Here is a 14,182-nt window from a genome sequence, read left to right as displayed (position 1 = left end):
CAAAAATTTTGTTCTTCTAAAAACTTCTAGACTGAATGCAATAATTGTATTAATCTAGTTGTTGTTCCTAAACTAGTTCACTGCTTAGCTGTTAAATTCTAGACACATGGAACCTTACTGTTGTGAAGCTTTCATGCTTTTGTAGACTTGTCTTTTGAGTCTGGTGAGAAGGGAATTTTGCTAACTTCTCTGCTGAGATTTTTTAACTACTGTGTGACCTTATTTAAAAGGGTGAGAAAGTGTAATAATATTCGAAAAACAGAGATCTCAACCACAATAATATCACACAGCCAACTTCTGGTTCCTAAAAAAGCCTTGAGATCAGAGAGGTAACTATTTAATGGGATCAAACTAAGATGAAACACTGATACCTGGTGAAGTAACTGTATCTTGAGTTGGCATTCAAGTCTGTCTGAGATCCTGGAATTGTGATCTGGGCTTTGCATTAAAAGAGGAGAGTCCTCACACTGTTCTGGGTGTGTGATACTTCTGCAGCACTTTTAATTTCTAATAAACCACAAGGCGAAAAGACAGTGTTTGAATTTAAAGGAACTTCGACCACTTCTTTGTTCAAAAAGAAGGAAATTAAAGAAAAAATGCTGAATACTTCACAATTAGTGGAACAGTTTTGCAAGGGAACAGTTTTAGCTAGGTGTTAAGCAAAGTGACTCTCCAGGAAGGCAATAAGAAGGAAAGGTATTTCTGCATTTTTGAGGAAAATGTGAGGTTTTGGGGTACTGCCAGTTTTTAATGAGAACCAGAATACTAGAGTCTACATAGGCCGTTATTTACAATGGTCTTTGTGGCAGGCACTTTGGAGAATAATGTGAATGCAAACGTAACTTCCTCACAGAGTTCTGAGAAACATATTATAACTCAGCCAGAAGAGGTTTAGTGAGATTATTCCATTTCTTGATATGGCTGAGCTCCAGGCAAATGTGTGAAGAGGGGGGAGCTTTAGCACCATCTGGAATCCACAAAATCCTTCACTGCTGGCTGCCACCTTGAAACACTTACTAATAGAGAGATTTTTCTAAACCTGTTAAGCGCTTTCTTAGTTTATTAAGTTTTTTCCACGGTATAAAGTCTTAACAAGGTGTCCATGAACCAGTGAAATAATAGAACGTCTTTCAAGTGGAGTTGTGTAGTGAAGTCATCTTCTAAATCCAAAGAGCTGCAAAGGGGGTAAAGTGTAACCATTTCTCGAATGTGATGAGCTACATCACAGCGGAGTTCGCAAAATTGCTTGTGGTAAGAGACTGTGAGTACTCCTTTAAGAAATTTTGCCTTCCTTTCTTTATTGTAGATTCTGACTTGGCTTTCCTTGTTAAACACTTTGGTTTGTTTTTGCTCAGTATTTTTTTTCCTTAAGAAAAAAACAACAGAATTTAACTCCTGTCAGTGAAGAAAAGAAAGAAAACCCCATATAGGCTCTCCAAAAAGTGTGTGTGTTCCTGCTGCTTATCAAGATTTCCATTTAACGTTCTTCCATAGCTGGAATATGTGCTGCCAGTGCCAGATGGCACAGATTCTTAGAGAAGAACTAGCTCTTGCTTAGTAGTAATACAGACAAACAATACCAAATTAGCATAAGCAAATGTCAGTGAGTTAACATAAAGCCTGTGTTATTTCTGCCTTTTCTTCTTTTCCTAGGCCATGGGTGTTGAGAGTGACCAGGAGATTGTACAGATGATTGGCACAGAGGAACATGTGATGGCTGCATTTGCTCCTAGTCTGGAAGAATGCCAAAAAGCTCAGATTTTTACACAGATGCAGGTGTGCCTTTTCACATGGCCAGAGACCATAAAAATCAAGACAGTGGATATTGACCACGTTGCTGTGTCAGCAATGGACATAGACTTTCTGTTTTAAAATTTGTTTTGAGGGTTTCTTTCAAGCTGAGGCTTTTTAAAGGGTCAGGACTTGCCAATCGTGAGACTTGACTCTCATGACCTAACTGGAGAAGAAAAAAAATTGAAGTCAAGCAGTGCTTTGTTTTCAGAAGCCCAAGGTTGTGTTTTAATAGCATAACCCTGTATATAAAAAATAGCAATGTCCATAAAATTAGGGGGGTTTGTTGAAGATATTTTTTAAAAGAGAATTACAAGCCCCATTTTGCTGAAGCCCTGTTGATGTGGCTGTGACCATTTAATCATGAGTAGATGTTCTTCTGTTTTAGTCTCCTGTATGAAGCCTGCGTAGCAGCTACCCTTTGTCCTGCTAGAGACTCAGCAGAATTCTCTTAGCTCATGCACCTTTTTTAGTTAGCCACAACATGGGCCATTTTCCTGGGAGCAAATGGGTATATATATTAATCTGCTAGAAGAAGCTTTTGAAGATTAATCTTATTTCTGCTATTTCATTGTAAATTTGTCAAACCATTCCATGTGTGATGTTTAATGTTTTAAAGTGAACATCTTTCTGGTTTTCATATTTGGGGGCTTTTGAGGGTTCCAGTTAGCTTGAAGAGCTCCTAATTCAGAGTCAGATGAGTAAATGAGCTGGAGCAACACAGAGGAATGTGAAGTATTCAGAAAGTTAGAAAAACAGACAGAAATACAGAAGTTATTCTGTGCAAGAAATGTCAAATGAAGTTAATAGAGAGATGGCTCTTTGTGGAAGAGTGTAACAGATGGAAAGAATAATCTGTCATTTAGTGGAGAGGGTGACTCTTTCACATAGCTTCATGACTTCCAGGCAGAAACTTCCTGTGTGGGCTTGGATAGCTTCTTGACTCATCTAACTAGGAATTCTGCAGATTGATTGACAGCTGGTAGGAGAGGTAGAATTCACTGCAAGGCACTCCTGGAGACAGACACGGATGCCATACAGTAGCTTTTGGGGATATTAAAGAGAGAGGTTTAATGGTTTAATATCTGGATGAAATTTAGCAAGTAAACAAAAGAACTGAAGGTGAAAAGTCTAATTAAATAAACTGGATATTTTTGGAACTTATAGAATCTTTTTTTCTACATCTCTGCCATATCCTTTCTTTTAGTATCATAGTAATCATGAATTTCCACTTTCCGTTCCAAATGTTACCAACCTGTGACAAACACATTGCATGCATAGACAATTGTGTCAATTTTCAGGAATTTTTTTGTTAGTTAAGTTTTGGTTGTAAATTAGTATCACTTACATCTTCGTTATTTTGCAGTTTGTTTGATGTTGAGGTTTGTATCATCCATTGGTGGTGAGATTGCACTGGTTGAGGAATGCACACTTAACTTGACGTGTGTGTGTGTTTATATATAGGTTGCAGTTCTGATATTGACTCAGGTTACTTCCTCACTTCACAGGCCTTGAAGTACATTGGAAACAAAGTACGAAGGCAAAGGATGTGGGGAGGCCCAAAGAAAACAAAGATGGAAGAAGCCCGAGAGCTGCTGGCATCAACCATTCTGACCCATGTGCTCGTATGTAACATTCTGGGAGTTTTTTAAATAGGAGTAAGCTTGTATGGTTATTTATGCTGCGAGCTTTGTTGGCAGGGAAAAATGTCTTTGATGGCTTTGTAGCTGAGATAAAGTAAATCGTGCTCAAAATAAAGGGGAAGACTTGGATTGAGTCAAAAGAAATCTTTGTGAAATGCTGTACCATTGAACTAATCAAACTATGCAATTTTTCTACATAGCCAGACAGTATCAGGTGTGAATTCAGGACTTTCATCTTTCATGACCTATATCTTTATTCTGATTAACTTTCATTTGCTATCTGTTTCAAAATCACTAGCATTTATTTTTTGCGTTTTAAAAGAAAGTAAAGCACTGAATCCCTTTTGTAACTCAGTCAGCCCAGATTACCAGTGATTTAAATGGATGTATTTGTCTGAATAAGAACTAAGGAGCTGATCCTGAAGCGTTGATGTGTGTTTGTTTTGTTTAGTTTTTTTAAATTTTTTTTCAGGTGAAGGAATTCAATTTTCGTGCCAAGTGTATATATACAGCAGTGATGGTACGGAGAGTAATTTTGGCTCAAGGAGAAAATAAAGTAGATGACAGAGACTATTATGGAAATAAACGTTTGGAGCTGGCAGGGCAGGTGAGTTTTTACTTCAGAGCCAAGTGTTTCAGGGTTTTGTTACTGTCTCCTCTTAAAAGATGCAGAATAAGGAATAAAGAATATCCCTGTCTTCTCAACTGAAGCATTTCCCCTCTCATTTTATTTTTGTTGGCTTTTCTGTGTTGACTCATAGATCTGCTTTCATGATTGAGACTAATACATTGTATCTTCACTTTTGTATTGCCTGTTTATACCAGATGAAAGGACAGAGCAGTGCAAATAGAGCATCAGTCCTAGTTTTGGCATAGCACTGCTAGTGTTGAGAAGGCAGCAGTAAGAGCCATTCCCCAGTCCTCCCGTCTAAGCAGCTGGGTAAGGGAATAAACTGGACAAAGGAGGTGCCTGCATGTCATGTCCAGGCTGTCCCATTGTGGAGAACCCAGCTTGTGTACCAGCTCAGAGAACAGCCACTCAAGCCTCCTGTAATTTGGTGCCCATAAGATTGCTCATTTGTTGTCAGCTGCCTCTCTGGCCTGTAGCATGGCATGAATTAACAAAATATTCAAAGTTAACTTGTGCAGCTCATGGAAGTGGATTTGTGGAGTTCTCTGCTTGAAGAATTTTGGCACTGGAGGCAGAAGCAGTATCCAAGGGCTGCAAAGAAGGGAATGGTTTGAGGTGTCTGGCATCGTCTTTTTGCAGAGAGGGTGGCAGTTCACGACTCAAACTGCATTTTCCTAATGCTGGAGGAATTTGTCTGTCAGGAAAAGGAACTGCTTAGCTAATGTGTAATGTATTTTTCCTTGCCATGTGTGCTTATTTGGTTAAACAGTTTATATTAGGATTAGACTTCTTTGCTGTGCTAAGTACTAGTGCAAGTTGGCATTTTAGTAGTTGGTATCGCCTGTGGTTATTGATCATGCATCAGAAATTCAGATAAGTACACAAAATGCACTTATTTCTGGATTGCAGAAACTGCATCTCTGCTGCTCATGGCGTTTGTATTGGGATTTCTGTTTCTGCACACATAACAATATTTGTTCATTTTTGTTCCTATCCAGTGGAAATTCTCATTTTATTACACTTTTTATGATTTGTGCTTGCATATTGTCTCCTACTCCTCCTTTCCACCCTGCCCTGCCGTCTGTGCCCATATGCAAGCACACACCGTGCAGTTATTTTAGAGTAAAAACCACATGCTTTGCTTCCTAGTTTTTGGAAGAAACTAAGATGGCACTCTTGAACACATTCAAAGCACAAATGCAATGAAAAAACGCAACTTCTTAGGATAAGAAAATTCTTTCTTGAAATTAATGTCTTTACTGTTCATCAAATTTTTGCACCAGTGCTGAGGCAGAAAATGTTTGTAAAGTGTAAGGAGTAGTTAATTGCCATTAGTGCAGCATTTCAGTGGAATAAATATTTTAAGCTGTGATGTGTTTCTTGGGTTTCTGCTGTAACCACTGTAGTTCAATATGATTGTAATCAGTAAATTAGTTGTTGCTTTGGCATCAGATTGTTCTTATTTAACTGGATCAAAGGAGTAGTTTGTTTTTTCCTAATACTTTTAGAAGCAGAAAGTAGAGCAGGTAAAGAATTTTCTACAAGCTGTAAGAAAAAGCCCTCTGCTCACTCAGATGTTAACAACCAAAGTTGTTTTAAATTATGTGGGAAAAGGTTTTAAATGTAGAGGATCATCACAACAAAGCCAATGCATATTTTTCTCTATATCAAGAAGACCTATTGGGGAGTGGGGAAGGTATTAACATTTGATTAAGGATAGTTCTTTCTCTCTTGTGGTAAATGCTCATTTCAAGCTGAGTGGTTTTATTTCCCTCTGCTATTTTTTTGGTGAAATACTAATTTTGTTAGATTGCAGACTAAATAGCGTCAAGTTTTGACAGTTTCTAGATGTTTGTGTTTCACTAAAGTTTGTGTGTATAAAATGGCTGTTGGTGGTTTGTTTTGGTTTTGGGTTTTTTGTGTTTTTTTTTTTTTTTTTTTTTTTTTTTTTTTTTTTTTTTTTTTTTATGCCAGCATGTTCCTGGAATAAAAATCCTGTTGATTTAAAATCTGAATAAATTATAAAAAAAGAAAAGATTCCCATGCGAGGAGAGAAACACAGCGGTCTAAACAGTGTAAAGACATAAATGGCATTGTGTTTATAAAAATGTGTGAAAACAATAGCTGCTAATTTCACACCCCATGGGACAAGAGAGTACGAAATGTGCTTTAGCTTTAGATAACAGAGTTGTATCCACTAGCCAAGCTGGTTTACAGAGCTTTCTCTTAGTCTGTCTGCCACTAGAGGCTCGGTAGGCCAGGTGCCAGCTGAGGTGTTAGCAAAGCCTACTGATTTCAGGCTTAATCTTTTCACCTACCTTTTCTCTTCCCTTAATGTGTTCATTATTTGCTAAGCATTACTCTGTTCTTTGTCCTCTTTTTTTTTTTTTTTTTTGTTTCTAATGCAGCTTGCTTTGTATGTGTGAGATATGGAACAGCACCAAAATCCGGCACCCTGGAAAGCAAGGGATTTCTACCCTGTGACAAAAGAATCCTGCCTTGACTTCAGAGATTGCCTAATCCCAGCTGTTCTGATAATATAATTAAGGCCTGCCTAATGTCTTTAATTTTGCAACCAGTTTGTGTGAAAGGGAGAATTTGGCACTCTAAAGGCTTAAACGCTAAATAGCAATCTCAAGACACCTAATTAGAATTCTCTGACATTAAGCTAATTGCTGAAACTGTATTTCAGCAGCTTAACTTCTTTATTAATTTTTCTTAGGATTTTCAATGAAAATCAATTGGTGAGCTGTCGGTATTTTTTTTCCTTACATATAATTTGCTCTTTAGTGCTCCTCTCTGAAGAAAGCTGAAAGGCCCTGGACTAACTATGAAATCCATTGAATATTATCAGTGGCATTCCATCCTTCTTCTTTAATCTCTTGCTCTTGACCTAAATAATGTGGTTATTGTGAAATTCTTCTTTGCCAGATAGTCAGAGCTCTTAGAGAGTGTGTGAGTGAAATTAGCAAAGTATGAGGCTTTCCAGACTGGCAAGTAGTAAGAATTTGGTGTACTTGGGGTGTAACTGACTTTATTAGTTATAGGAGAGGAAGGGTGATGTGGCTTTATAATCCCCATGACATATGGAATGACAAGATTCTTGCAGTTTTTTGATCAAGAAATCAAATATGAAAACATATTCTGAGTAATTTTTTCAAGTGTTTAGTTAAAATGTTTCAGTCCTGCTTGAACCTGTTTAGATCAAATGTTTACTGTAGTTAATTTCAAGAGTTTAGTTCTTATTTAACAAGACTATCAGCCATCTTAAAATGACACCTTTCCTCCTCTTACTTTTTCCCTACTTTTGAAGCTCTTCCCTCATAATCTTATTTTTGGTAACTCCAGTGTATTATCCTTCCTAATACAATGCTTCATAAAAGCTTTTATTTCTGGTAGAAATCTAATTTAAATTAAGTGTTATATCACAGGTGAGTTGCAGGTGACTGGATTTCTTGTGACAGGGGTGAGAGAGTAACATTTTGCAACTGTTAATGGTATTACAAACTTCAGGAAGGAAAAGAGGCTCTACAGCACCTTCCTCTCATTCCAAGGTCAGATCTAAACAACCTGTCTGTCCAGAGTGGCAATAGGATTCCCCTTTTTTCATGGGGTTAAACACGCTCTGTGTGTTGTCACCAGCTTTACAGTGTCATTGGCCAAATGCTTTGGTCAGCCTAGCTGGAGCATGTAGGTAGAGGAAAGGAAATAAAAGCTAGTGGCCCATCCTAGGGAGAGAAGAGTGAGTGGTTTACTTTCTTGTTTCCAGAAAGTAAGGAGAGGTGGGGACTATGTCTCATGGAGACAGGTAAAATACAGTTTCATTCTGCATACACAAAAATTACTCCAGAATGTCCTAGCTTGTGATGGATGAACACATAGCTTGTTCTAACTGGGTGCTTTGTACACTGCGAGCTACCATTCCTGGCACTGAGAGCAGTTGCATTTTTGGTTCTTCTGACACTTGGAGCTGTTGTGGACTCAGGTCCCAGGACAGGAATGCCAGGCTTTAGAGTTTACACTGCTTGCTTGCAAAGCTAATTGTTGTGAGTACTCAAAATGTATCATGAGGTGCAGATTTAAGTGTTTTGGAAAACTGTTGTTGTTGCAAGGAGAGGCTGAGCAAACTGCAGAAGCAAAGCAGATTGGAGAGCAAAAAAAGTCAGATCACAACTTTGGCAGACTTTTCCTTTTATGGCTAGTTTAAGAAGTAATTAATATACAGGAAATAATTGTGTTAAAATGCCACACTTTTGAAAGATTCTGTTGCTGGGTTCATTTTAGGTTGATTGTTTGGGTTTTTTTTCCTATTCATCTGAGATATGTAGCTTTACTTCCTAAACTGTAGACTTTTTGGGTTGTTGATTTGTCTTTTTAAGAGAGACATATGAAGAGTATTGCACTTTCCAGATAGTAGCAGTTCTATAAAACAGTGACAGATGTTGAACATCCACAGGTGAACTCTCTGTGGGGTGTAATTAGTTTTCCACAGATTGTGATTGGCAGAAGGTAGCAGGATAAAAGTCTGTATGAGTAAGGAAGCTGCCTGTGAAACCTGAGATATGTATTAGAGTAAAAACCAGTCTTGCCTCCAAATTTTGTGTGTAATTCAGGGTATTAAATCCTTAAAAGTGTTTCTAACTTTAGGGAGGAAGTAAATCAGCTGGATTGTATTTGTCCTGGTTCAGGGCAGATTTTGGAGACACTCCCCCAGAGGGGCTTCTCTAGGTAAGCAGATTCAATCGGCCCCTCCTCCCAACCGGTCCGGGAGAAAATACCTCCTTAGAGAAAAGTGGAGAAAAAACTGTTTATTAAACAACAAAACCTAAACAATGTTAAACAAAAAAACACCTTGCTGCTCCAAAAGAGATGACAAACTCAGAAAGTCCCTCCCCGGGCTGAAGCTCAGCTCACTCAGGCTCTTATCAGTCCCTCCAGTGCTGGAAATATCACAGGCCAGGCCCAACCCGGTGGGCCACAGGTGCGAGCTGCCGGTGCTCTTCTGGGTGTTCAGTCCAAAGCAGGTTTAAACAGGTCCAAAGAAAAGGGAAAAAGGGAAAAACCACAGTCCAGGGAACGTCTTTGCCTCAGCTAGCTAAACTAACTAAAAGCAAAGGAGAGCTCTGTCCTGCTGTCTGTCCATCCACAGACAACACAGTCCAGGAGCAGGAATGTGGAGGAGTGAGTGCAGTGTCTGAAAACAGACTGCACGCTTCTTCTCTCCCCCTTCACTCTCTGGAACAAGTCCTAAAGTGCAATGCTTATTATTCAGCATAAACAGAACAAGACAACTGGGGATAAAAGTTGTCAACCTAGGACAGTAATGTAGCAGGATAGCATAGAGAAGTATGGCTGTGCTAAAATATTGTGAAGGAAAGATTAAAGCAAAGCAAAAGGGGATAAGTGCATGAACTTAGACCATTCTAGTTAATTTCTATTAAAAGTTCTCTAATACTGTAAAAAGGCAAAAACTTGTGGTAAAACTATCATTTGTGAAACAGAAAAGTTACATTTTAACTGACAAGTAGTCTCTTTCCTCATTTCCTAGACTTGAAGAAGTATAATTTTTCCCTTAACCATTTTGTATTTCCAGCTTCTTTCTCTTCTGTTTGAAGATTTGTTCAAAAAATTTAATTCTGAGCTGAAAAAGATTGCTGACCAGGTGATCCCCAAGCAGCGTGCAGCTCAGTTTGATGTCGTGAAGCACATGCGGCAGGACCAGATCTCCAATGGTATGGTTAATGCCATATCCACAGTAAGTACTTCTGTTCTGATTCTAGGATGCAGAGCTTTTCCACCGTAATTAATGATGGAAACGTGTACATTTATTTTTGATGAATCTGAAAGCAGATCTATTTAATGATTTTTATAGGTTAAAATTGGAAAACTCTGTCAGGGGCAGGGCATTTGGAATTCACTGAAGAATCAGTAATCATCAAGCATTTTTTGTTGCAAATGGATGTTTTACTTTTTGAGAAGGAATAGTAGAAGCAGGCAAATCTATAATAGTGGTCATGGTTGTATTTATCCAGCTGACTGTCTTCTAGATTCTACTTTACTATGTAGTTTTTTATTATCTGGATTTAGCTGGGGTCAGGTTACATCATTTGTACAAAAGATTTTTGAAAAACAGCAGGAAAACATCATGAGCAGGAGGAAAAAAAATCCCCTCAACCTCAATTTTTGGAGGTCTTTGAGGGCAGTGCCTTTTTATTTTGAAGTTGATGAAATGAACAAATTTGCAGCATAGAAGTTTGTACTTCTCTGCTAGTGGTACTGATCTATTTAACAGGGAAATCTGCTGCATGCCATAATATTAAAAAACCCTGATAATTACCCTTTAAATATTTGCCTTGGATTTTAGCCTGTTTCTGTCTTCTGCTGGAACAGATCCTTTCCTTCATGCCAGTGGACAAGAAAAATAATAGCTACTAACTTTGTCTTTCACCTCAGATATCTACAAGAGCAATTTGTGAAATTGCTCCTGAAATCCAGCTAGTAGCTTGTAAAAGACTTTGAAATGCATGATTTTTAAAAGAAATTAGATTAGACTTAAGTATTTTAGGAGCTGGTAAAAATTGTGGAACCTGATTTTTAATCTTTGGTGCTCTTGAGAGGGCTTTTCTGCCTAGTATGAAACTGAGGTTTTTCTTTGGTTCTTGTAGACAAATTAATTCCACATATTCCGTTCAAAACCACCAACAGTCTGTAACTTACAAATCCAAGTGTTAAAGCTTATCACTGTTTAATTTTATGAGTGCCCCAAATGTAGTTAAATCTCCACAGTGCACATAACCAAAACAATTGACAGATTTGTTTTTCTAAATGCTAGTGTTTTCTTCTAGCTTGTGCCAGTTTTTCCATTTGGACTGACAGAGATAAATCTGCAAGTATTCCGTCCATATTCAGTAAAGTCTTGTTCTTCCTGTGTCTTTGGACTTTTTTTTACTGCCACATAAGCAGTTAAACACCATCTGCTCTTAAGCATTGAAAAATAATTTCTCAGGAACAATGCCCAGTTCACACCATTCAAGAGATTAAGCAAATACCATAAAAATGATTCTTGGAAATTACAATCTCCAATCTCACCAGAATGCTTCAATAATAGTCTCAAAGAGCATGAAATAACGAAGCAGATTCATAATTACACCAGTAACATGCACAAGAATTCATAGCCCTACTGCATCATCTGTACAGTGGTGCTCAGTGATGTTTACTACAGGTCCTCCCTCTCCTTACCCTGAAAAACCCCAGAAGAGAAGGTAGGGCAGGCAGTAGTGCCACAAGCCTGATGGGCATTTCAGCATCTGAAGAATCACCTGATGCCACTGAGGGGGCAACTTCCCATTCATAAGAGTTCTCAACAGGATGTTCTCAATGGGAGTGGTCTCACAACTGCCCTGGCCTCTTTTGATTTTCTTTTTTGTGGACAACTTTTGAAGGATCCACTCTGTCCCTTTCAAAGCCCAAAGAATATTTTAGATAATGTCTTCAGGCAGCATTTTTACTTCCCCTTTTTCCCAGTCTTTCTGATTTTAGACTCTTCTGGGCAGCAAAGGAGAAACCTCATATTCATTTAGCCTACAGATGCAATACTTTCTAGTGTGAAGAAAAACTACTGGCTTATTGTATTCTTCCACTTACATCTCCATAACTCTCAGTCCTTACAGAACGAAATGGTCAGTGAGTCAACCATTCCCAAAGATGCTGAACAAATGAACAGGTTTCATTTGACTGACTTGCCATTGGGCATGATGTCTTCCCACTTGCTTTTACAAATTTGAGACTATTTGATAGTCTCTGGTAGAAGACTGGAGACTATCAAAATAACAAAACCATTCTTGTGGATGGTGTTTTCTTCTGTTGATCACTGAAGGGGATTGTGCTGTTAAAAGTGGAAATAAAAAAGCCAAGCAAATCACCCTATAAAAGGGTTTTGGTGTAGTACAGCAAGGAAGCTTCAAGTTATTTGTTAATATCGGTGAGCTGAGTTTGCCAAAAAGGGTTCAAGGATTAGCAGAAGGCAGTCCTTGGGAAAATGTTATCTTTGGACTGAACAGTAACATGGTGCCTGTGGTAAATAGTATTTCAGACAGAAACTTGCTGTATCTACTGACTCAGGTGCTGAGAACTGGATATGGAGTAAATGTCACAAAGGCAAAACTTTTAACACCAAATCTCAAGATTGCAGTAGAGTTTATTACATCTTGCATGGAAGCATATTTGTGTCTTAGAACATGCTCTGAACTCCTTTGTTGTTGTGATTAAAACCACAAGTGAGAGTGCCTGTGACAGTACTGAAACACAAAACCTCTGAGATGTTCATGTACCTTAAATTTCATATGTGGTGTAATCCAAACAGAAGTTGGGAGGACCTGCTCCACACACACTCACACACTCTTCTCTGGGAAGACACATGAATGAGTCTTTTTCCTCTGGATTCCAAAAACAAAAGGCTTCAAAGAAGTACAGAGGGCTTTGATGTCGGACTTCTCCAGCATAAATGTCTGTGTTTCCTACAAAACAAATCATGAAAAAGACAAAACTGAAAGCTTGTGGGATCTATTGTAAAAGTGTTATATCACTCCAAAGACCTTTTTTCCTTTCTTAAATAGTAAAAAAACAAATCTGTAAAACAAAACGAAATAATTTAATTTAGCTAAATTTGAGTATTAATTTACCTGTGATGGACAGGTGAAAAAGACTTCATGTGATGGAATAAGTAATAGCAAAAGTACCCTCGCATCTGAAAGAGCAGTCCTTTTGTTTCAACTTCTCTTTAATGCCTAATACAGATATGCTATAACTAGGAGGTTATAGACAGATAGGTAGTTAGAAATTTGATTAATATAAACGGGCAACATTTGTTTTGCAAAGCTCCTCAGATATCATTCTATCTAGACTCTGGAAAAAGTCAAGGACAAACGGCTCAATTATTTTTAACATTAATTTTATTCTACAGGGAAATTGGTCTCTAAAGAGATTCAAGATGGACCGCCAAGGCGTGACACAGGTCTTGTCCCGCTTGTCTTACATATCTGCTCTGGGAATGATGACCAGGATCTCTTCTCAGTTTGAAAAGACAAGGAAAGTGAGTGGTCCTCGATCGCTACAGCCATCTCAGTGGGGGATGCTCTGCCCTTCTGACACTCCTGAAGGAGAGGTGAGGAATTTCTATTTTGCTTTCTGGGTTTCTTGTCCTGACAAATGGAGACACTGTTTACTTTGAAGTAGGTAGTCCTCCATCAGAGGAATAATTCTGATGAAGAAGTATCTGCAGAGATAAATTATCCTCAGCCGGATAACACAACTTGTGTGACATCTTACATCCTACCTATTTACATCCTGGACCTCCTTACTATATTGTCTTTTATTCTCCTGCATAGACTGTCTGGAAACAGTTCTGAAATCATTTGGCTACATGAGAATGACATGAACAAGTCCCATTTTTGCAGTGGAACTGCTTGTTCTCTTTTGGTGAGAGCAGAAAGAGAGGAGTCCTAAACCCCTCTCCCTTTGTTCTGTAATAAACATTCTGTTTTCAAGTTGCAGCATCAACCTGCAGTGTTTCTGGAAACATGTACCAGTATTTCTTTAGCGGTCAGCTTGAGGAAAAAAAACATCTTTGTACCTATTTCAGTCAAGGAATTGATTCTGACAGTCTTGTTTTATTTGGCTTTCCATTTCTTTCTTTTTTTATTTTTCTGAATAGAAGATACTCTGAGGGGAGGAACTCTGAACTTTCTGAATAAGTCAATATAAGCTAGTCTTACTAGGCAGCTGAAATAAAGTTACACTGTATAAGATACTTTTTCATTTAAAGATGCTAAAGTTTGTGCTAGAACATACAGGATACATGAAAAATTGATCAATGGACTGATCTTGTATTTCCATTATGCTGCTGAGTAGCTGAGGAGAGAAACATAGGGTGGTTAACTTAAAATCTGTTTCAGTGCCTGTGTTTTTTACTGGCTTGCAAATGCTAAAACATTACATTTCAGTGTGATATAGAAAATTCTACTTTTTTTTTCCTCCATAACTTCAGAGTAATTAATTTAATTTCTTTCACTTTGTCATCTTTCTGTTTTTGTCAATCATAAGTACAGTTTGGGGAGAA

At 38.1% G+C, this 14,182-nt stretch overlaps 1 protein-coding gene across 2 annotated transcripts in view; it reads left to right on the top strand.

Annotated features, from left to right (window-relative positions):
• Nucleotides 1-14,182, top strand: part of POLR3B (RNA polymerase III subunit B) — a 74,636-nt gene that overhangs the window by 14,852 nt on the left and 45,602 nt on the right. For both annotated transcript variants that reach the window (XM_059472845.1, XM_059472846.1), the window contains 5 exons: nucleotides 1,654-1,776; nucleotides 3,300-3,416; nucleotides 3,907-4,041; nucleotides 9,659-9,820; nucleotides 13,028-13,228. In XM_059472845.1, the coding sequence (XP_059328828.1) occupies nucleotides 1,654-1,776; nucleotides 3,300-3,416; nucleotides 3,907-4,041; nucleotides 9,659-9,820; nucleotides 13,028-13,228 (738 nt within the window). The remainder of the gene's footprint in view (nucleotides 1-1,653; nucleotides 1,777-3,299; nucleotides 3,417-3,906; nucleotides 4,042-9,658; nucleotides 9,821-13,027; nucleotides 13,229-14,182) is intronic.

This window comes from Ammospiza nelsoni, chromosome 5 (assembly GCF_027579445.1).
Source record: "Ammospiza nelsoni isolate bAmmNel1 chromosome 5, bAmmNel1.pri, whole genome shotgun sequence".
In the NCBI taxonomy this organism is placed as follows: Eukaryota; Metazoa; Chordata; class Aves; order Passeriformes; family Passerellidae; genus Ammospiza; species Ammospiza nelsoni.
The sequence above is the reverse complement of the archived record's forward strand: the minus strand, read 5'-3'. Positions and strand labels throughout refer to the sequence as shown.